Source organism: Microchirus variegatus (assembly GCF_963457635.1).
Source record: "Microchirus variegatus genome assembly, chromosome: 9".
NCBI lineage: Eukaryota > Metazoa > Chordata > Actinopteri > Pleuronectiformes > Soleidae > Microchirus > Microchirus variegatus.
The window spans coordinates 14,640,491-14,665,752 of NC_139810.1; the positions used below are offsets into that span (position 1 = coordinate 14,640,491).

The window sequence follows — 25,262 nt, forward strand, 5'->3', positions numbered from 1 at the left end:
TTAACGATATAACGTGAACTGTAACATGTTTGCGTTAAATATCCAAAATCAATCAGAGTGTTCCTGCTCATCCCATTTCCTTTTTTACTATACATTATTCTCCAGTGCACTCACTCTGATATTTTCGCATTGCAAGCTGTCTTTCAAAAGGAAATGGCTTCTCATCATTGTATTGTTGTTCATTATGATCCTGCATGTTTTTGTTTTCTATGCAATGTTCTAACTCAGCACTGGGAAGCACTCACGTGTTGCATGGTTGCGTGTATGGTGCTATAAAAAGTAAAGGTTGAGCAGTGTCACATCCCAGCTCCAGAATTGAAAACTACTTCTCTGTGCACACTCAAGATGCTAATTTTTCTATGATCTCAAAGAGTTACAATGGTTAAGAAAAAAAAAAAAAAAGCCTCATCAACTAAGAATGAAGCGATGTTTTGTAGATTAGCTTTACGCTTCTCTCTCTGAGTTCTTCTACGTGTCGGCCAATGTTGTGGATAAAGTGTGTTTGGATTTCTCTCAGTTTTAATTCATGGCGTACTTGAAACATAGTAAAATCCCCCTCCAGCTACCATATCTAATACCATCATAATCATCATGAGGAGAAATCTACATCTAAATTGGAAGAATGGGATCACCTCAGTTTAATTTCACTTCTGCTCCAGCCTAAGGGGCCTCTTTGATCAAATTGGCATTGATGAAGAAAATTCAACAAAATGAAAAATAAAGAATGTGAAAGTGTTTCAATTTGTTTTAATATTCCGAGTGAACATATGAAACGTTAAAAAAGAGCAACTTGGATATTTGTGCTTCAAATCGAAACAGACATCAGTGTGAACTGACCACATACTGAAACGTCAACATCTCTTTGACTAAATGCCAGAAAAGTAAAAGGCTATTTTTTTTTTTTTTTACAGAAAAGTAATTTCAATCTTTTAATACAGCTACACCACCCATAATCCTGTTTTATTTGTGAGTGTTTTTGTATTTGATGCATTCTCCTATTTGGGGATGTTCTCCCAGACTGTTTGCATGTTTTACTCTTGTGAGTGCTCCGTCTTTATTCTATTTTACCGAGTCTTAAATAATGCAATTAAAATGCAGCCCACTCCTGTGCCAGTGAACAAAACACTCCACTGTGGATAAAATGATTTGTTTAATTCTTTATGAGCGACGGGAGGGGAAGTGGAGATTACCGGCGACTATGGGCTTATGATAAATGAAATACCATGAATGCATTTCCATTTAAAGTAGACAGAGATTCAAACAGACAATTCAATAAAAGTGACCCTGGGAGACCGGCCTCAGTGAAACTGGAGTCACAATTAATAGGAGAGGTTAACATTCTTCAAGCAATTACAAGGCAACACAATTGGAAGTGGCCATACCTAAGCATCATTATGTGATAAGGAGATATGGAATATGCTGATATGAGGAATCTCCAAGGTTACGTGAAAATATCACGCCCGAGGAGAGAATGAAAGGCAAATGTACCAAGTGGACATCAAAGGGATCAAAGTTTATTAAAGCTAGGTCCCTGTGCAGGGAGTGCTGTGTAATTGCTTGTCATTAAAATTCACATTACAGCCAAGAAAATAAGCAACCTCAGTTGATAGCAGAACTTCATCTGTGTTTAATGGATCTGGAGGCATTGATAAAAACATGTGTGGCGTTCATGAAGAATTAATTACCACCTACAGCCAGGAAGGCAATGTTGGGAGGGGGAAAAAAGCAACTGTGTCTTTCAAAGACACAAGGAGAGTATTTATAAAGCTTTAAAAGAGTCTTTTAACAGTCGTGTCCATATGTGACTTCATTACCAGCCACACAGTACTTAGAAAAAGAGAGATTCCTCTAGGATACTTTACGTAGGCCATTTTCACACACTAAGCTGCAATTTTGTTCAAAGTACTTTTGAAGACTTCCTGAAACTGATATAGTATAAAGTAGCTGCAGCTCGTGAGAACAGTGACATAAGTGTGTTAAAATGTCTTTAGTAGCTTCTCACGTTATTCATTCAGTATAATCCATGCACTCTGTTAATCCATGACTTATGCCGCGTCACCACTACATGGTCCCAGCTCGCCTACGCGGTGTGGTTATGTTTCCATTACAATATATAGTAGTTCTCCCTCAACGTGGGCAGAGTCATCACAGCACGGCTGAATCATTAGAATCAGTTCATTAAAAAGATTTGTTCACTACTTTGGTATTGTTCGCTTTGATTCTTATGTTGCATGTCTTGCTCATGCCTCTTCCAGTGACGGTACTCTTGACCAATCAGTGGCCGGCAGTCTGACGACGTCACGCATCGCATCAGCTCATCAGCTAATGGAAGCGCAAAAATAAAACCGCTGCCGCACTAGTGGAAAAAGGAATTTAGAGAAGAGTCAGGAAAGCACATGCATTAAAAAAAAACTGTCTGTTAGGAGCAAAGGAGGAAGTAATGGAGGGAAGTGTATGATTTTCTTTACACTACAAATAAATATAACAAAGAACTTTAAACACATAGCCATGACTGTAACCATGCCAACAACGAGATCCTAATCGCCGAGTAGTTGTCATTAAAACCAAACCATGCTTTTTCTTCAGCCCTAATTGGCAATTGAAGCATGTTTTATGGTTAATGTTCCAGTAAGGAGGGTAAGGTTTTCCACTTCTCCAACATTCAAGTTCTCCAACAGTAAACTTGGAAAACAAGGACACATGAACCGTGATGTTACGGGTTGGTACAGGCTGTCAATTTCTCTGTCTCAGAACTACATTTGCCCAACACCGATATCCACCTAGTACAGAATACCAGGGGCCTCATGTACGAAGGTTGCGTACGCACAAAAACGTGGCGTACGTCCTTTTCCACGCTCACATTCAGATGTATGAAACGTGAAATGACCTTTACGTGAAGTGTGCGGTGCCCACGCCAACTTCATGGCTGCCGTACGCCCGTTTCTACAGCTATTGTTCCTTTGGCGACACTTAGTGGTGATGCTGGGAAACTGTTAATAATGTGAAAACAAGTAGTCATCAGAGTGATGTGCACATCAGAGACACACTTATGAACAATCTGACGTGAGCGAGTATTTAGTGAACGCGAGGATTTACTTGCAAACAATGATAATTGGCTCATAAGCCGATTGCGGTCAGGAGTGAGCCAGTCAACCCTGAGCCGAGCCACGTCAGCTGTGTGGGACGGAATCCTCCGAATGTCATCCAGGTTCATCAAATTCCCATACAATGCTGTTGAACAGGCCAACATTAAAGCATCATATGTGATGCGCAAATGCGGCTAACATCGTGTACAGTGGTCTGGTTCAACACATGATTCATTCATTATGACTAACAGCAGGGTGGGAACAGGCTGGAGTCTGGAGCAGTGCGCGATGGGTGGCTTCTGGGTGAGTAAATAGTTTATAATAGTTTATTTTAATTGTCCCATATGTAAACCAGCGCAATGCACATTTGGGCATGTGCGCATTCAAATATCATGTTTTTGGATTTCTTTATTTTCTGCTGGTGAAATTAGACCTACAGAGCTTTCTAACAAGCCCCTGATCGTCTCCCTGTGTTCAGTATTCATGTCAGTGAAAGCGGGCGTAAAGTTGGAAATGTCAGCGGCGGCGCACTTCTGCATTCATTAATAAAAAAAAATTAAATAAAAAAAAATTAAACATGAGTCAAAGTGTTTAATATCCTGCCATCTTTACGCATGAGCGATGTGTGAGCAGCTGATTGTATGATCTGTTGCGGTCACTTTGCTTCGGCGGTGAGCAGAAACCCTCCGCTTCACCTCCACCTTGAGATCTGACCATTTCTTTATAATCTGTGTGTGTGTGTGTGTGTGTGTGTGTGTGTGTGTGTGTGTGTGCGCTGCTCGGATCCCACGGCATTTACAGACTCACACACACGCTCCCACTCACGTCTTTTTTGTCATATTTATACCTGTGTGTATAGGGTGTCAAACAAAATCTTCCTGCGCGTTTTCATTCATTCACCAGAATCTCTTACTCAGACTGTGTGAAATTCCTTTACTTTCCTTTGTTCAGTGCGTTATTTGATCAAAGAGGTAAATGCAGGTTTTATTTAAATTGATTTGCATATGTAAATGGGGCGTGGACAGGGAGGGGTTTGGCACCTCTGCATGTGCGATCAATTCCACGTTGATTTGGGATGTACAAAGGGAACGTGCTTGGATCCATGCGTACGCACACTTTGATACATCTGAATTTATTTGTGCGTACGACAGTTCCTTGGTTTGGGCGTACGCCAAGATTTAGTAGGAAATCCACGCAAGTCTTTGTACATGAGGCCCCAGGTCCTTTGTGTATAGTGTATTGTATATTGTGTATTGTGTCTAGCCTACACCTTCCTGCAGCACCAGCAGGGAGCCAGCTCCCCAATACCTACAGTAGAAAGCACCGTCTGAAGGTAGAGTCTTTGTCTATTGGAGGAATGCGAAAGGGAGCTGCTCAGGCATAAATGTGGAGTGTTCACTTTGCTCTGGGTCTTTCTCCAGCAAGGATCACTCTTGTGAAGATTGACCTTTTCCTTGCAATGAAAATAAAACCTTGTCGGCCGGCAGAAGTTCTCTATTTCATTCTTCACCAGCAGCAGAGAAATTTCCACAACAGTGCCAAAATATGGACTGTATTTACCAAGATTTGTGTAGGAGAAACCTCTGAGGTTAAATTACCGAACAATGAGATAATGCTTACAGATTTATTTTTCCACTGGCTTAAAACTGTGTGGAAAATAAAAATGATTTCACAGAGGTGAGGGGGCCCAGTAAAATAATCAAGCGTTTGTTGGGGTAGTATCTTTCCAGAGTGGTTTATTTTTGCTCCAATTTCCATGCAGCTCAACTGGACCATGATGTATATAGTACATTATGCTCACTGCTATCGAGGGAAGCAGGACGGTGGATGTCAGAGCAGCTGAAAAAGGGATGTTGCAGCACAGAGGGCACATTTCTCCACAGTTTTGCTGTTCCATGGCTCAGGGCTCAGGCAAACATCTGCTGACTGTATTAAGATCTAAAACATGAGCCAATTATGAGGGGGAAAAAACACCGCCTCTGGTCAGTCTGTCCTCGGTCCATTGCTGGTCAGCTGTTGATCGCTGTGGCTCGCTTCTCTCTCTCTCCCTCCTGCAGGCGCGATTGGCTGACACTGGTCCAAGGACGGATATGTGGAGAGCTACAGCAGCAATAAAATGACAACCTGACTGACTCATGTTGTTTATAAAGGAATCCATGGAAGAGTGGGTGTGAGGAGGTGGATCGCTTTGTTTATGTATGTGTGTGTGCACGTTGTTTTTTTAATCTCTGGCAGCTATTTAGCATCCATATAGTCATGTATCATTTTTAAAAAAATATAGATATTCATATTTTGACATGTGCTTCCAAACACCGGGGTGTTTTGAGGCTGCTCTCTGTATAGGTGGTTTGATCAGGAAGGAGGAGGCAATTATTTATGATTGGGCACAGATAAAAGGCGTCGCGAAATGGATATGTGCCACGTCTGTACCACACTGTAGCTGTTGGTTCAGTGGCAGCACGACTTGTTTAAAATGTAAGCAGGGCTTCAGATAACACACTTGTTATATAAGTGACACATGCGCTAATATTATGAATATGTGCGACACGGTTCAATCAAGTGAATCCCACCACGGCTTTGACGCAGACTTATTAATGGGCGTAACTTGCTGACATCAAAACAACCACTGCGTTAGAGGTGATACCTGTCCGTGTGTGTATGCATGTAAACAATATTTATGTCCCTATTTTCAAACAAAGTGAATCTGGTAGAAAACTTTCAAGAAAAAATATTATTTGAGCTTTACATTTTAATCATAAACATTTATAATAACAAACAATAAGAAATCATTTTGATTTCCCACTGCATAATTAATACATCAACACTTTGGCAAAAACTATGGCTCAGAGCGAGCCAATTTTTATTTCATGAAATATCGACTATTTGTGGTCCCTGCAGAAACAATCCTATAACCTCTTGTTATTTCCTCACCTTCCCATTTTGTACTAGGCCAAAGAAATATATTCAGACTCTTATTGGCAGGATTAACTCTTACAGCCTTGGACACAGTGAACTGTAATAGGAATGGAGTGGTCCCTTAGGACATTTTGAAAAAACAATGGCAAATATGTGCTGTCCCTTCTTAGAGGCACATGATGGGAATAAGGACCACACAGTGGCGTGGATTAGCTCCAGCCCCCCGCGACCCTGTGACGTTGTAGACAATGAATGAATGGTGGAAATAGCTTTCCAAAACAATACTCTATCCCCATGAGCAGTCATCAATAATTCAAATCAATCCTGCCAGTTAATATTTCAGTCTGTGCGGCACTGTTGTTATAATGATAGGGTGATGAACATAATACAAATAAGCTGAAAAAAAGTTGACTCTATTATGCTGTGTTCACACTGAACGTGTGAATTTGTCGCATCGCTCCGCGGCAATCGCTTCTATAGGGCAGCTGTGGCCTAGTGGTTAGGGCTTCGAGCTTGAGACCGGAAGGTAGCGGGTTCAATCCCCGACCAGTCCGCAGCTGAAGTGCTGTTGAGCAAGGCACCTAACCCCCTCACTGCTCCCCGAGCGCCGCTCACTGGCATGGCAGCTCACTGCGCTGGGTTACATGTTCTACACCTCACTGTGTGCTGTGTGTGTTCACTAACTCACTGCAGAATTGAATTTCCCCTTGCGGGACTTAAAGGGTTCTTAATCTTAATCTATAGCGCCGCGGGATCATTTTGTGTCATGTTGTGACGCGATGGGAACGCTGGCCGCAAGTTGGCGTATTTTAAACAGAATTAACGGGCATTTCTTTTCACCATCAACCAAAGCAGTGTTGCACTCTCTGTTGAGGAAAGGTCTGCAGAGAATAAAACGAAAACAACGTTTCCCCGAGCAGAGATGAACACTGGCAAGTACATGACGTCATATGGAGAATCTCAACGCTGAATGAATGGAATTAACATAGCCTTGCAACCAATAACAATCATTGACGCAGACATTTTTACATCTATACTTTAAAAAAAAAAAAGTATGCTTTGCAATTATTTTATCTCTTTTCATTACTGTTACATGAATAATGTTTCCACTAAACCTTCAAACACACCAGAAAGAAGTGGTTGTGGGCTTGTTAATAGCTCAGTATGTGTGCAGTAAAGGTGAATAGGTGACCTTCCTCTCTTGTATCCATTGTGAACAGGTCATTGCCGTCTTTAGACATCTGAATGATTTTTTGTGCTCTTCTGTTTGACATGCTATTATGTAACAACTATTAGTCCTCTCACACTTTACCGCTAACCCCTAATCGAAGTAACAATGACTATAGGCCGTAGCCAGATTTGACCTATATGACCTGTGCGCACAAATGGACACACCAGGCTGGTATTGTTGGGTATTTGTATTCACTTGAATACATTTTAGACTTGCTCTGAGATAACGTTCTTTATGATCCAACACATGTGTATATATGTGTATTTACAGTATGTATAAAACTTGACTTTCACCCCTACTTGTGTTCTTCAAACTGTGCACAATATTCATGGCGTTATCTGTCAACCATCTCAAGCTCAATTATACCTGGAGAAGTCACATACTTGTGCCTCCTCCCAAAAAGCAATTTCACACCAATTAAAAGCAACAACAAGAATCTGCAACCCAGTGTTACAAACCCCTTCAATCCCGACAGCATATCATATGATACAATGAGGTCAGGTGCTTCATGATCATAATGAATGTGTTTACTTTCTTCTTCTTCGTCTTTACAGTAGAAAATAAAATTAATTGACACACATGTGGAAACAGGATGAACAAAAGAGATGTGTGTGTGCAGGAGAAAAGGAGCAACGCTTTAGAGAAATAAACATGCAACAGCTGTTAAAGGGCTATCATTGAGATAATTAAAAACTGCACAATACCTGTCTTTGCCCTATTGCTTTTTATAGTACGCCTTAAACTGCCAGATTATATTTAATGGAAATTGGATTGCCAGAGGTGAGGAAAAAAATACCAAGTGTTTCCAAATCACCTCATTGGTTCTGTGGCTGTGTATCATGAATGTGCACAGAAAGAAAGATTAGCTCTTCTGCTTCCATCATGGAGAGGAGCATCGCTGACACTGAACACAACAATCGGGTTCCAAAAATCCTCTTATTATATTGTGCCAGTGGGACACGGCCTCTTATCAAACCTCCCATCCTTTTAGAAACTGTTACGGGTTTGGGGGGGGGGGGTTCTCTATGGGAATCCCGTTATTGATGGTTTTCTCATTTGAATAGTTTTGCAATAACGGGAAAATGAATTTCCTGTGTCCGTTGCCTGGTAGCATTCGTGCAGCTAAAAAGTGAATCAGTGTTTTAATGGCTTGCCTGTGGTCGTAGTTGCATCACTCTGAACGCTGCAGCCAGGGAAATGTTGTCTGCCTGAAGATAATCTTAAGCTAATAAGGGTGTTTGTATTCCTGTGTCTCAATGGTTTAGTTTGCACATTATTAAAAGCATTTAGGTTTGAAACATATGACCCCCCCTTTACTATAAACCTTGATCTTTTTTCGTTGATGAGATTTGATGCTCTTACACATTGTATGCATCAGCTGGCACACAAGAAAACATCACAAACCTCTGGATTTAAACTAAATCCAGTAAAAATGCCAGAATAGCAGGAGAGTATGAGGTGGCGTTTGTAAATTGGCTCAAGCGGAAAATGTCAACATTTTGCCACATTTTCAAACAATGTTTTTAAAAAGTGTTGTAGATTTTTTAACCTAACCATTTACCACATTTACAGAAACATGTATTAACTTAGAAATATATAGTTAAATAGTTACATCTAAGTATTAAATGTTAAATCTATTCTAAATCTAAATAGTTCACATTTAGATTTAACCATTTAATACATTTCAAAGACAACAAATATTACTGTAAATGCGGTAAAAGATTACCTTAAAAAATCTTTTTTAAAACATTGTTTGAAGCTGAACAATTATTTGGTAAAATGTTGTCGTTATTTTCGGTTTGAGCCAATTTACAAGTGAGTTTTTTTTGTTTTTTTTATAAAAATATAAGAAGTAAAAATGAATGAAAATACTGTGAAAGTCAATGTAAGAATAAATATCATACAGACATTCGGGTGGCATCAGGCCTTGTCAAAACCATTACTAGCTAAATAGTTAATGTAGGAGTTGCTCTTGGGGTCCCCCTACAGACTGGAAATGGCATTGTCATAAAATATATGATTTTTTTGAGGAACAGGCCAACAATACCAGTCCAACATGCTAAACAACCATGTCCTGAGATCAGCTACAGAAGCCTATGTTATAGCATCCAACCACAAGCAGTTGATACAAACTGAACATGGCACAGGTGGCAAAACTAAGGCCTTGTTTAGACTGCAGCCCAAATGTGATTTTTAAGCATATCCACACTGTATAAATTAATTTTTTTTTGGCAGTCTGGACAGCTAAAACACACATGAGATCTGATTTTTCCAAAGACGATTCAAACCACTCACGGGGGTGTTTATGAAGGCAATTCTAATCAGATTTTTAGCTTCAATATGAACGCCTCGATTGCTCAGATAAGATTTCAACGTGTCTTCTGCATCTCCCGCAGCATGACTCAAACAACAACCGGAGAGACTGAAGTTAATTGGAAGATCAACACAGTGGAAGACAATCATTTAAAAAACGGGATAAAAGCATGAAAGACAACAACAGACCTTGGGCGGACGAGGAGATTGCTCACAGCACCGGTGGCGGCACAACACAGCAGTTTCCTCCGTCTCTGTCGCTTCCTAAGCATCACATAATCATTTGTTAATTTTGTTGAAACTTCTTGTTTTTTTCCAGGGCATGGTCTGTCACTATAGAAATCCAAGTGGAAAACTAGACTAGACAATGTCAATATTGACATGGATTTGGGCTGCAGTTTGAACAAGGCCAAAGAGAAACAAAGCATAGGAAAGAATGATGAGGAGAAGTGGGAATCTGTGGCAGGTGATTGGTGAGTGACAATCAGGAAGGTAGGCAGCAGGTGTGGGAAGGTTGGCAAAAGCAGTTCAAGGCAGTCAGAAGCAGTTAGCCACGCCCTGAGTGGATATGAGGGAGACACACAAGGTACAACCAAATGACGTGAAAACACCAGATGAACATCGTTTTTGTTTAAAGCTCCCAAAGACCAGACTTTTCGATTAACGCTGTTTTTTTTTAGTGTGTATCTGCACCATTACCTCGTTTATGAAGCCCTAAAGTTTTGAAACAGACAGTTCAGCCACTGCTGATGCTGAAGAAGAAGAACGTCCGTTGTGGAGGTGTTTCACGAGCGACAGTCTCTTCTGACTCTGGGTCTGACTCTGGGTCCGACTCTGGGTCAAAGGCTAAAAGGGACTGCGGCGGGGAGTCGTGACGAAGCCATTTTTAAACATTGTTAAAACAATGTTTTGATAATGAGTAGCAGTGCATCCACCGTTCCAGAGGGGGAGCTGTGCTTCTGAGAAATGGTGTGCTAATTACGTCACTTCCATGTACCTGGCCAATCACAAGACAGTTGGGAAAGCTCTCATTGGCAGGCCAATCACAACATAGTCCGTCTTCTGGGGTGAGATTTCGGTCTGAAACGGTGCGACCCCGGTCGTGCTGGGCCTGCCCTGGTTGGCGCTCCACAATCCCCGGTTCGACTGGTCGTCTGGGCAACTCTCCAGCTGGAGCGTTCCCTGTCACTCACGCTGCCTCCGCTCAGCACTGCCCGCTCCTTCGACCACTCCGGTTCCGGTTCCCAAGCCACCAGATCTTTCCACGATTCTGGCGGTGTACCACGACCTCGGGGAGGTGTTCTCGAAGGACTTGGCTCTCTCTCTTCCCCCCCATCGACCATACGACTGCGGCATTGACCTGCTTCCGGGGTCCGGGGTTACCTTCCCGACGGCTGTATAATCTCTCCCAGACCGAACGCTCATGCATGGAAGAATACGTCAACCAGTCTCTGGCCGCTGGTCTCATTCGTCCCTCTTCATCCCTGTCGGCGCCGGTTTTTTCTTTGTCCAGAAGAAGGATGGTACCCTGCGCCCTTGTATTGACTATCGTGGTCTCAATGAGATCACGGTCCACAACAAGTACGCTCTGCCGCTTATGGACGCTGCCTTCAGCCCTCTGTGCAAGGCTAAAGTTTTTTCCAAACTCGACCTTCGCAACGCTTACCATCTGGTTCGCATAAGGGAGGGAGACGAATGGAAGACCGCCTTCAACACGCCAATAGGACACTTTGAATACCTGGTCATGCCCTTTGGATTAACGAACGCTCCAGCAGTCTTTCAGCACCTAGTCAACGACATTCTGCGTGACATGCTGGACAAATTCCTGTTCGTGTATTTGGATGACATCCTCATCTTCTCGGAGTCCGAGCAGGAACACGTCCAGCATGTCCGCATGGTGCTGCAAAGACTGCTGGAGAACAAACTGTATGCCAAGGCAGAGAAGTGCGTCTTCCACGCATCATCAGTTCCCTTCCTTGGATTTATTATCGACCAGGGTAAGCTGTCTCCAGACCCGGCCAAGATCAGCGTGGTGAGGGACTGGCCGACCCCCTCCAACCGGAAGCAGCTGCAGCGATTCCTGGGTTTCGCGAACTTCTACCGGCGATTCATCCGGGACTACAGCAAGGTGGCTGGACCCCTCACTCGACTCACATCTCCGCTGCAACCATTCTGCTGGTCCGATGACGCCGAAGATTCCTTCCAGAGACTCAAGGTACTGTTCACGTCTGCCCCAATCCTCTCCCACCCTGACTCTTCCCTACAGTTTATCGTCGAGGTCGACGCCTCCGACACTGGAGTTGGAGCCGTTCTCTCGCAACGCTCGACTGCCGACCAAAAACTGCACCCATGCGCTTTCTTCAGCCGACGCCTTTCCCCTGCCGAGGCAAACTATGACGTGGGGAACAGGGAGCTGTTGGCAGTCGTACTGGCACTTCAAGAATGGCGCCATTGGTTGGAAGGTGCGTCTTTTCCGTTTATCGTTTGGACTGACCATAAAAATTTATCATATTTACAAGACGCTAAACGTCTCAACTCCAGACAGGCACGTTGGGCCCTGTTCCTGGGGCGATTTGTGTTTACCCTCACCTTCCGACCTGGGTCAAGGAACGTTAAACCGGACGCATTATCTCGATTATTCTCACCTGATCCACCTTCTCTGTCTCCCGAGCCGATCATTCCCCCAGCCTGCATCGTGGGAGCTGCTTCCTGGCCGGTGGAGGAGAGGGTTCGTCTGGCCCAACGAGAGGAACCAGACCCAGGAAACGGTCCTCCCAATCGGCTCTTCGTCCCCGGCGCGGCGCGATCTGAGGTGTTACAGTGGGCACATGGCTCTAAGCTTACCTGTCATCCCGGCCACAATCGCACTCTCCGGTTCCTTCGCCAGCGGTTTTAGTGGTCCTCCATGCCTCAGGACACTGCTGAGTTCATCCGAGCCTGTCCCGTCTGTGCCCGAGGGAAAACCTCGAACCGCCCTCCAGCTGGTCTCCTGCAGCCGCTCTCCATTCCACGTCGTCCCTGGTCCCACATTGCGGTGGACTTCGTTACCGGTCTACCACCGTCTCGCCTAAACACCACGGTCCTGACGGTGGTGGACCGGTTTTCGAAGTCCGTCCACTATGTACCGCTCACCAAGCTCCCAACTGCCATCGAGACGGGGGACCTCCTAGTCGAACACGTCTTCCGACTCCACGGGTTCCCGCAGGACATCGTCTCAGACAGAGGGCCTCAGTTCGCTTCCCAGGTCTGGAAGGCGTTCTGCTCGGCGTTGGGGGCGTCCACCAGCCTCACGTCCGGCTATCACCCTCAGTCTAACGGCCAAACAGAACGGGCCAACCAAAGTATGGAGAGTGCCCTCCGTTGTGTCGCCGCCCGCCACCCCGCCTCCTGGAGTTCCATGCTTCCATGGGTGGAATACGCGCACAATTCCCTGGTCTCCGCATCTACCGGCATCTCCCCATTCATGGCGACCCTGGGCTACCAACCACCCCTCTTCGACTTCCAGGAGGAAGAGGTCGCCGTCCCTTCCGTCCAGATCTACCTTCGCCAGTGCCATGCGGTGTGGAGACAGGTCCGGTCATCCCTTCAACGATCTTCCATCCAGAGCCAGAGGCAGGCCAATCGCCACCGCGTCCCGGCTCCCGACTATCGACCGGGACAAAAGGTATGGCTGTCATCTAAAGACCTTCCCCTACAGGTCGAGTCCCGCAAGTTGGCGCCTCGCTTCATTGGGCCGTACGTCATCGAGCGGATGGTCAACAAGTCCGCCGCCCGCCTGAAGCTTCCTAGAGCCCTACGAATCCACCCGACCTTCCACGTCTCGCTCCTGAAACCAGTGGAGGAGTCGGACCTGGTCCCACCCTCCAACCCTCCTCCTCCACCCAGGTTTATCGACGGGGGGGAGGCCTACACAGCCAGGCGTATCCTAGACAGCCGACGCAGGGGCCGGGGTCACCAGTACCTCGTCGACTGGGAGGGGTACGGCCCGGAGGAGAGATCCTGGGTTCCACGCCATTTCATCCTGGACAAAGACTTGCTGAGGGACTTCCATCGGTCCCATCCGGATAAGCCTGGCCTAGCGCCAGGAGGCGCTCTTTGAGGGGGAGGTACTGTCACGATTCCACCTGCACCTTCTCCTCAATTTTATTATTAGTGTTGTTTTTGTGGCTGCTGCTCTTTCCCCTCTCCTCTGACTCTGCAGGGGGCGTGGCTGACCCAGTTCCCAGACACCGGTGATCACTTGCACCTGCGCGGCTCCTCCTCACCTTCACCAGATGAATAATCAGCGGGGCTTAAAGGCGGAGCCGTTCCTCCTCACCGGTGTCAGATCGTTCTCTAACTTCCATGGGTAAAGACATGCTGCTTGCTCTCTCGCTATATTTACCTCTGAAGTTACTTACACGCACGTCTCCGCTCCAGGTCGTCACGTCTCCTGTCTGGTCTCAACTCCTTGGCTGTTCCGGTCTGCCTACACTCCTGGGATCTCCTTCGCCACGTTTGTGAGTTGCTTTCCACACTGGATCACCATCAACCTGCCGAGCTCCCCCGCAGTTGCTGCAAAGACAATTTTCCAATCTATCTCTCCATCTATCCACTATCACTTCTCCCTTTTGAGAAGTCGATTTATGTTCACGTTTTTGTAAATAAATATTTTTGTTTTGAAATAGTCACTACCGTCTCCGTCTGCTTTCGGGTCCACGCCACAATCATTACACGACTGACAAGAGCTTCAGTGAGTAGAGAGTTCGATCAGCTCGTTTGCAGCAACTTTGGGAGGTTTTTGACCATAAAAGCAAGTTAATTTATGTAAGTAAACCTCCATAACTCACATATTATGTGCGATAGGACCACTCTATGGGAGCTTTAATAAATAAACAACTTCATGCATGAATAACATAGAATAAACAATTTATGTTCCACCAGAATCTTTGTCTCTCTCCGTGAATAGTGTCAACTGATAATTGTAGGCAACATCTCTCTGATCAGAGAAATGTGGGCTGTGCATTGTGTTTGTTTGCTCACACCTGTTCTCCTGTAAATAAGGCATATATTATTACTAAAGCCAGTTCACTTACTCTGGATTTGTTTTCCTGCTAATTAGATTGTTTTCCTCCCCCAAACACGGGGACATCATTAGGTGTGTGTCCTCTCGCTCCTGTGAAATTCTCTAACAGACAGTCTATCCCATTTTTGGTGGTGACAAAAGAGAAATCATCTTCAGAAGCAGAAAGTAGCCACAAACCTGTCCACAAACTAACTTTATAAGTGTTTCAAGTCAGAGAACGAGGGATGAGAATTGAGTGGTATTACCATGACATTGTTTTTGGTCTGTTTTCAGTACTCGGTCGGTTGTGTACACAGAGATTTGCTGTGTTTACATAGACTATTGACAATGTCGTGGATGAGGAAGGTTTCCATTAAAACAGCTCAGGCCTTCCTTGCACCGTTGGTAAAAGTCAAACATGTGTCTGATGTGAAAAGAAGACATGATCAATGTGGACAGTCTGGCTGACATCGATAAGAAGAGACAATTGCTATTGCACAAGCTATATGATATGCTGCGAGGACAGAATAGCAATGTGGCTTCAACAGAGTGAAGTTGGCTACGTGTTGCATGCACACAGTTTTGACCAAACTTGTCAGTCCAATTTTGTTTTTTCCTAGTCCGACTAATATACCTGGATAATGTGATTCATAGTCCGATTACTCCTGCATGTATACACATAGTCAGACTGGAGTCTGTGTTCTGAGCATGCACTTACAACAACCAGTCAATGTATGTGTGTGTATGTGTGTTCTTGGATATATATCTTTGTAAGGACCAAAAAAAAAACATTTTAGGAAAGTGAGATTTAACATTTAATTGTGATGCTAAGGATATAGGGTAAGGTGTTTGTGGTTAGGGAATGCATTACTATGAGTGTGTGTGTGTGTGTGTGTGTGTGTGTGTGTGTGTGTGTGTGTGTGTGTGTGTGTATGTGTGTGTGTGCGTGCGTACATGCTTAATTACATAGAGGTGATCTTCAGAGGATTGCAGTTGGTCATTTGTCACAACAGTCCAAAAACTCATTTTTCAAGATATCTACACATCAATTAGGGCTAGAGAGAGAGATAATCCGAAGCTTGTACTGATCAGAAAATGATTTAATATTCTTCATAAATCATACGATCATCTGATAAATGACATTGCAAGGAAGGTATCTCTGCATCCTATAGGTCTTACAGACACAGCCTGGAATTTATAGGTTGAAAAATAAACGTGATCAATATTTATTGATCTATAGATCACACAGAGCTTCTATAATCATCTTTTTTTAATTATTTAAACAGTTGATCAGTGTGTGACAGGGGTTGCTGGTATAGTGCTAAACCCACATAAAGTGATTGCTGCTATTCCCCTGAGCTCTGTGGGTTACTCTAAGATCTCTCAGCTTTTCAGCCCAAAACTCGCCTGTGTTACTCCTACTCCTCTTGGCATCATCAATTCATCAAAAGCTCCATCAAAAGCGGTTTCCAAAGGGTACTTAAACGTAACTGGCAGACCAACAACCAAAACACGACACATAGGTCTGATAGTAACACAAGTAAGGAATGGGATTTCACTCACAACTTCCCTGACGTCTTGTCAAACTGAGTGTTGCATATTAACATGTTAGCAACCACAGAACATTGTCACGTAGCCGCTATGAAGCCAATCATTTCCCTCAACAGTTTGTTATGAGAAAACTTCAACTAGAGAGTTAACAATGGATTTAACAAAACATGACATGCACGGTGGTAAACATGTAATTAGATGGTGTTCCTTGTATGTTATTATAGTAAATCACACAGAGCTTCTCTTTTCCTAACTTCTGCTCACCTTCGATAATGACTTTAAATTTGACAATCAAGTGAAGTCTGTGATTAGCCAAAGTTTGAGAGAGCATTAGCAAAGGTCAAAGGCTACCTCCCCCATAGAGATCTGGAGTAATCCACGTTTTTATCACCTCGCAGTTGGATTACTGCAACTCCCTCTAGCTTGGCATTGACAAATCATCGATGTCTCGTCTGCAACTTGTGCAGAGCGCTGCAGCACGCCTTCTTCTAACTGGGAAGCGCAAAAGTGAGCACATCGCACCAATTTTGGCCTCACTCCACTGGCAACCAGTTCATTATAGGATTGATTCTAAAATTCTCTTATTTGTTTTTAAATCATTAAATGGGTTGGGCACTTCAGTATCTGGCTGAACTGCTGCACCTATACACAGTCCAGTCAGAGCGCGTAGGTCGGCTAACCAACTGCTTTTAGAAATCCCAAAGACAAAGTTAAAGACCAAAGGTGAACGAGCCTTTGCAGTGGCAGCTCCTCGGCTCTGGAATGCCCTGCCCTGGCACATTAGATGCGTCCAGACTGTTTAGCATTTTAAAAACCTACTATTACTCCATGGCGTTTAACACAGGTTGAGTTTTTAAATGTGCTCTACAAATACATTTGAGAGTTGAGTTGAGTAAATAACCACATGGCCACCACTGTGCTTGTGTTGTATTATGCAGACATTCATTATGCAGAGGCAATAAATGTATTTAAATCCAAATGTAACAGGTATTCACAGTGATGTACATTACAAGTTGTGATCAAACTGCAGCAGTGAGTGTGAAACCAGGCTACAAACAGGCACTCCTCTCAATTCTCTGACATTATTACATGAACAATTATGGTGGTCACATTCTTTTATTGTACATGGCAGCAATTATATAAAAGAGCTGACGTCTGCATTTCATTTTAGGTCAACTTCTTTATTTTTCTTTATTTTTTCTACTTTTTTTATAACACCATTCAGGTTTTTAATGGTTTCAGTTATATGATTGACAGTTACTTTGGTCACATAAAAGCTGTGTAGGCTTGAAAAGGTGAAAGCCTTTGTGTCCGACTCTGGAGTGTGGGCATGTGACTTTTTTTTTTGACTAGACAAGTGTATAATCATCTTTTATTAAACATGAGGGAAAAAAGTATTTTATTTTAATCCAACAGCACAACTTTTTATTTGAGATGCCATTATTGAATGAACTCATTTTGTGGCTTTCAGCAATTATTATGTTGAGGATACCACATGTGGTTTCAGTGTCTGTGTTTCGGGATTTGTAAAAGTGTTTGCAAATTTGTTTTTAAAAATCAAAATTTGTCTCATGCGTTGTTCCACATTTTGTTAATTTGTCTTGTCAAAAATGTAAAATTGTCTCCTCCAGGCCACCGTAGTAGTGCAACCACTTGGTCCAACAGATTCAGTTACAATGTAAATTTGAATTAACTTGATTTAGGACTGGGTGACTCCAAAATGAAAAAGCTGTGAGTAAAATTGTTGCAAACATTATTCCTGATTGAGATCAACATTTTAATATCAACAATATGCTGAAAGAACCAATACAACCAAGTACACTGGCATGGCTGTAAGCAATAAATCAACTGATGGCTTCATTCACATAAATCAAACAGAGTTGTCCAAAGATCCAACTACCTTCAGTGAATCCATGTCCGACTTCATGTAGCAACACTATGAGATTGATTGTTTGGTCCCTGTCAGTCCAGAGTTAGACGACAATCTCTTATGACTGACTGTTGAATGATTGACAGGTGTTCCACCTCATCGTCACCAACATCACTACATTATCAACTGTGGTTTTCTTATGTGACCAAAGGTGATCCTATATACATACATATTTCATAACTTTGTTCTTTTGGAGTCAATGTTAGACCTCAAAGTTTGAATACGCAGACCTTGAAAAGAACAGTTTACATCATACAAATACAATTAAAACTTTTGTAAAAATCTTTTGTGGCTTGAAGAGGTCGATGGAGCAAATCACTCGGAATATAAACTTTAAAAATAATGAAGTAAGGATGTGGAGGTTGAAAGAAAACAAGTTTACTAGACTTCAGATCTAATCCATTACTCATCTTCTCTTAAACTCCAGAAGCTACTTTATCGTACATGATATAATATGAGTGCAGAGCTAAATCAGTGAAATACTCTGTCTGGCACATTAAAATTCGAAGGAGACCTTTTACAGTTAGCACCTTTCTCTGGATTGTCCAAAGCTTAGAGGCCATGATCTTCACAAGCTGACCTCTATTAATATTTAGCTTATGCAGATGTAGATCTTCAGTTAATTAAGTGGTGCAGAAACAAAATGAAATCACCTCATGGACCGCTATGACACAGAAGAAGGGTAGAACAAAAAACGACAACCTCAGCAAGTTTCACGAGTTGATAAGGGAAAACAAAACTCAGCTCAAAGGTGTGAATGAAAAACTGTGACATCCAGTAAAGTTTTATGAGATGACTTTGCAGTGAAGTGGTGTTTAGTTGGGGCCCAAAGTGCACAAAGGTATAAAAGCTTTGAGAAGTATTACTAACAAAAAACATTTCATAGATTTAGAAGAGAAAAAAAGGGGATTGTTACTGTTTATGACTCTGTGGGGAGAAGAGAAAATGGCACTCCCGAAAAAAACAAAACAAAACAACAGTTTCCTAACATGTGTGAGTATACAGCTGCTCTGATGAGCAGCCTGTTATTCCGGTGAGACTTTCTTGCAAGTTGCTGAGCTCTGCTTCACGCTTGTTTGTACAGCGAGCTTTCCGAAAGCACATGCCAACTAATTCCACCCAGGACAAATGCAACTCTTGCTCTGATAAAACTCTGCAGATTGGTTATTGAACCATACCTCAGTGTGCAGTAGGTCATACATTTCCAGCTGATAGAGAAAATTATAATGGAAGAATGAGGTGAATGATGCTGTACAGTATATGGATGAGATGAGTGCTGCCTGTGACTATAGTGAAAGTGGGGGGTTCTGCTCTTACAGCCGGACCCGGGTTGAATCGCATGCCACGCGATAAATCTCGCAACCTCTTGTCGCAATGAAATATGCGGCGTCGCCCACCGCAAACTCTGCACCCTCCACATCCATGATTTGCGGCACCACAAGGTCGCCGTGGTGATATATCTGCCAGCCACCTTTACTCGTTTACTGCCAACAGGTTCTTGTTCACGGCGTCGTTCAGGGGTTGTACTGCAAAGCAGCAGAGAGACAGACAGAGTGATAGATCGAGCCGCCCCGTTGTAGTCAAAATGAAGGTGATCTCCGCTCGGATACAACTGACATTTGAACAGGGACAGATGTGCACTGAAGTGTCAAAAAATATGCAGCCCTTCCTGTGAAATGGCAAAATCTTAAATAAAAGTTAATTATTATTGGTGAACGTCGCTACTTACTCTGTGTTTGTTGCAGGAGGAGGTTTATTCATTTATATTTTGTGCAAACAATGATGAATCAGCTGCTTTTTGGGCCAATTCCTATCTTAACCCTCAATCTTAACCCTCAAGCTCAACCTTTAATCTTAACTGGTTATTTTGTCACTTACAAATGGGACACCCATTAAATGCAGATATGTCTTCAGACTGTGGGGGGCAGAATAACACAAAAGCTGCGTCCAGTCTGTCAACTCCAAAAAAGAAGAAGAAGAACACATTTACGTCACGATTATTTATTACGATCCGTTTGTCAGTCAAGTTATTAGGTTGTCAGTTAGTTATAAGATGATACTCATACAAATACCACAACCACGGACATATTCAGCTGACAGTTACCACACACCACGGCTTATTGAAAAGTAAACAATAGCAAACGATCAATTGTCCGCACCGGCCGGCTATTGACAAAAGATCGTAAAATAAATGTTACGGAACAATGACGTAAGTAATCCATAATATGGGCCTAAACTAAGATTTTTATATCTCTATTAACAAAGAAAATACTTAATTTGTGGCATACTCGTTTCGCTGCTTTCGGCACCATCTTTGTTATGGCAAAACACGCAATGCATTCTGGGTAGCCCTTGCTCCCAAGGGTGGTCTCGGAAAATCTCAATATTGAGGGCGATACAGCCCTTAAACTTGGCCCTCATCTTAATTTTTCTGAGAATCGGGACAGCACTTGCACTAGCGAGAGCGCGCATTTTTGAGATTGAGGGTTAAGATTGAGGGTTAAGCAAGGAATTAGAATTCACCCTTGGTCCCCACTAAAGCCTGTTTGTGTGCTCATCCAGTGTCACACAGAAAACTGTGTGACCCTAATTAGATTTCATGGTTAGCTACAATTAGTTTTATTTGTCGTGATTCCTAAAAATATATATACAGTGCTTAACAAATGTATTAGACCACCACCCAAAGCCACAGCTGCCCTAAATTAGCCGCATTGCTGATTAATTTATAATTTTATGCTTCTGTAATGGTTAATACACCAGTATGTGAAAGCTCTTTAACTGAAATTATATTTTTAATGCTAATATCATTATTATTGTTATCCATGATTTGTCAAATGTGCTCTTTTGCAAAAACAAAAACAGAATAAATTGTTATGCACATTATTATTATTGCTTGATTAAGACGTCAAATTATAGTTATTTACTTGCATTCCTGAACAGAAAAATGAATTTCAAATGTTACGCTTGATTCATTCCTGACTTCTCAGAGAAGCTCAGTGAGCTCATATTTGGATATAAAAAGGTGAATTCAGTTATTTTCGTCTTTGTATTCCAATGTGTGTTCACGTCAACAGATCATGGCTTCTCTGGTTTGTGTTATTATCACGTGTCATGCCTGACATAAACATGACATATTCCCACTTCTGATATTGCTGTAGAGGATAGAAACATGGCAGGAGCAGGAGCAGACGTTCTGGCCCGGTGCCAACACAGTTTTCATATTAGACGTCGAGCACACTCTGTATTGCAGGGCAGTAAATTAAATGTGCTTGAATTGATGCAAATGTCCTCCTGCCCTCTGTCACTGTTCATCAAATGCTGAAAGTGCTGAGCCTATTGCTTTATTATGGGAAACGGAAGCAGCAAAAGTATTGTCTGACTAACATGATGTCGGTCCATTTTCAAGAAAAAAAAGACTAATTAACAGAAATGAAATTCACTGACGTGAAAGAGGAAGGAAATGAGATCGACGGTGCAGAGCGAGAGGAGAAATATCTGAGCCTTTGCTTACAATACAGGCAGAAGTCAAGCTTCTTCATCTACTTCTAGACAACGGGAGAAATCCATGTATGTTGTCATTTCTCAGTGGAGCGATTTTAGGAAGAAGAAAATGTGCACCGTTCAAAGTCTTAGCCCTTATGTTATTTGCTCAATCTGAGTGTGTTGTCTCTGTGCCCACGCCTCAGCAAGTACTTCAGAGAGTACAGTGTTATTATAACTGATAAAAACCTGAAAAATATCAGCCCAGGTGCAACAAATCACATTCTGAGCCTCAAAGGGGCCAACAATTTCTGCAACAATGCATTGTTTATTAAGCTGCCAGCATGGTGTTTGTTGAATGGATGAGCAGCTTCAGAAACCTGACCGTGGATCTTCTCCACATCTAATGTCCACAATCTTCAATCTGACATTTACACTCACTTTGTGCAGTGTTTGGCTCGAGCAGCTGGGTTTTAAACATCCTTCACTTCACTGTACAAACAACTTCTTTTCAATCATATTCCAAATGACACTGCATTAGTAAGAAAGCTTAATATAATATGTTAAATATACACTGGAATATGGCACATCATTTTTTTCCTCATCTCCCATTGTCAAACTTACAGCAGGTTGCAGCCATAGATAAAATGACTCGCACACCAAAAAGCTGACAAGGTGGAAAACAAATATGCGTATCCTATGTTCCTGGAGGAAAGCATATCCTATTAAAGGAAAATATATAGACGACAAGTACATCAGTGTGCCCCAGTGAGAGTAAATCAATTAACATCCATAAAAAGCAGCTGCTCGGTCTTACTGCAGTCCTGTGTTATACTTGTTGAGCCCAGAGGCTGCCTTCTTTAATTTTGGCCATTACTTAAAGGGCTGGCACTGGCATAGCATTATTTTAATATGCTTTTGATAATGCACCCTTCAAAAAATAATTTACATTTTTTAAAGTGGGCCTATGGGGAGGTCTGCCCCTTGTATTATTTTTACATTGTGATATTTTTTCATTGCAACATCTCTTTGATTCTGTAACCCCTACAGGAAAATGTATGACAAACCACCATGCCAAATATGAAGGATTAAAAAAAAATAAAAAAAATAATAATAATAAAACTGTGTGACGCTAATTAGGTTTCATGTAAAACTTGGCAATATTCTTTGCTCCGAAGCACTGGGAGGGAAAATCCACCGGATGAGCACACAAACAAGACTTTAGTGGGGACCAAAGCAGCTGATTCATCTGCGTTTGTGCAAAATAGGAATGAAAACATGACGCAATAAAACCACCAGTTTGGTTCCCCTCAACACACACATGGAGCCAGCTCTAGAGTGTGTGCCTAGAGTGTGTGTGTGTGTATTACTTTACTACTTTAATAGAGTAATAGACAGTAAAAGAATGTATGGAAGTCCAGAGGTGTCAGATTTAAATGATCTGCTTTTGTTTCTTTAACCGTTTATTATTTTTATTACCATTGACTATTAGATTATTATATATATTATTTGTTTGCAAAGTTTTCCTTGCAGTGTCCATACTTGTTGATGAACGTACTAGTGCTTAAGGACCTGTTTATTAATGTGTTAGTCTCACTGTCGTCTGAAATCCTCATACATACATCTGTTTTTTGAGGAGTGACTTAAACCTAAACCTATAGGGAGCCAAAATGCATAGGACCGGCCCTGCACACACGTCGAAAAGTGACACTGTCAGCATTTTGTCACAGTTGAACAACGTACAAAAACACAGTGCTGGTTTAGCTACAGTCCTGCTCTCTCTCTCCTTCTCTATCAGTGGCACCTGCAGCCTCACAGCAGGACGATTCACGCTCTTCTTCTTTTCTACATCATTTCCTCAATCTTTAGGAATTCTAAACAAAGTGTCAGAGCTTTTCTCTGTGTTTTGCATGAAGGTTAGGACACATTTTATCAGCTTAGTTATTAAATCAAGGACAGTGGAGTGGGAGCAAGTGGAGTTACTCGTGACTGAACAGTTAAAACTGCTGATTAAGCACAGTGAAGGCTTTTAAAGCATTACAGCATTTGCAGTTATGATCACTATGGCTCTGGTGCGTCATTCAGTCATATTGTTTTTTTTTAGAAACGCCTAAAAAAATGAACATAAGCCTGAAGAGAAACTGTGTTCAGTCTCAACACCATGTTCAGCCACTATTTTCTGACACGTGTAATATGTGAAGAGGATAAACTCTGCATTTGCTTTACGTGCACTTGAATGAGCGCACTGCTGACAGTATTCTCTTATGAATGTTTCTCTCAGGCAGCCTAAACTGCAAAAATAATGCGGTGGTACTCAGTCATACAGTTTCGGTAATGAGCAAATTTAATCATAGCCTTCAGCTTTTCACGTGATGTAATATATATATATTTTTTAAATGAGCCACTGCCACAGCCTTGGAGGACAGAGGGTGATTTTAAGTGGAATTCCACCAAGCTGAAACCAACGTCATATTCTGATGGCTGCCGGATGCCCACTCACTACTGTAAACAAGGCTTCAGCAACTTGATCAAAGCCAGAAAATAGCTAAATGCGTGGTGCTGTTTAGTAAACAATGAATACAGGTTTACACATTAAACATTTAAGGTTAACAGTTGTCAGGTTTCGCATAATTATGAAACTCCTCATTCTGGAAGGTTGACATGTTCTCGTTCGTGTGAGCTGCGGAGAATAAGAAAGAGACACATTCTCTCTGGGTTTGGAACAACAGGAATAAAGAAGTGGTGGGAGGAGGCAACCACCTTCCCTTTGGCACTTTAGGAACTGCTTCCATAAAAATGTCCAGTGGGCTGAGCAGTTTAGAGCCGAGGTCACCTGCAGCTCGTCGATCAGGTTCTCGCTGTACTCCTGTGCCAAGTTCATTATTTTGGGATGCAACATGGAGGGAAATCATCAGGGGACTTTGTCAGTTTTCTGGCTTCGAATTTACTCGCCTCTCTTTTCCCCGTGCTGTTATTCGCCTCTCACACCAGCCTGATAAGATTCTTGACTTCATCATTACATTCCTCCATTTGAAACTCCCAGAGCTGTACTCTCATTTGATCCATTCTTCTCTCCGTCACCAGACCTGTCTCGTCTTCAACGGTCTCATCAGATTCGGCGAAGCCTTCATTTTCAGCCACCATTGCCGCGCGTGTACATGCCAGCAAATCACGCCAGCTGTTTCAAACAGCTCCCCCGAAAGGACTGTGGGCCGCCCTTCAGTGATTTTCCGTACTTGTGAGCTCAAGAGTAGAGAGGAGTCGACAACACAGCTGATCCTTCAGGCACAATTTATCAGTGTGAGTTCTGGCTGAAGACAGTGTGAAGAGTGCAGAGTGTTTGTGATTGCTGGGATCATTGTGGATATTTTTTGTCTCCATGACTCACGTCTTTCTTTTCTTTCCTGTTTCTTTTTTTATCTACACTGCTCTATGTGCACATCATCAGTCATTTTTGAAAAGAATCAGGGTCATATCACAAATACCCTGAGGTCATTGGCCTTGATTCTAAATTGCAAATTTACATAATAATGTCGCTGTTTCAAAATGATCACAAAACAGCACACAAAACACACAAGAATACAGAACATTTTATTGTCATGATAAGTTACACGACCCAAGTTTGTCCAAACGGAGCCTGTTTTCTATTCTCAACAGAATAATATCAATTTCCTCATTAAAAATACATAGATTGTGTTGTTGTACAGCGAA

General features: G+C 42.5%; 1 protein-coding gene across 1 annotated transcript in view; it reads left to right on the forward strand.

Annotated features, from left to right (window-relative positions):
- The window catches only part of LOC310932131 (transmembrane protein 26), a gene marked incomplete at both ends in the record, with an annotated part of 96,404 nt that overhangs the window by 65,174 nt on the left and 5,968 nt on the right, over positions 1–25,262 (forward strand). Inside the window, 3 exons of the mRNA XM_083895424.1 lie at positions 12,218–12,358; positions 13,052–13,117; positions 13,244–13,399. Of these exons, the coding sequence (XP_083751550.1) occupies positions 12,218–12,358; positions 13,052–13,117; positions 13,244–13,399 (363 nt within the window). The remainder of the gene's footprint in view (positions 1–12,217; positions 12,359–13,051; positions 13,118–13,243; positions 13,400–25,262) is intronic.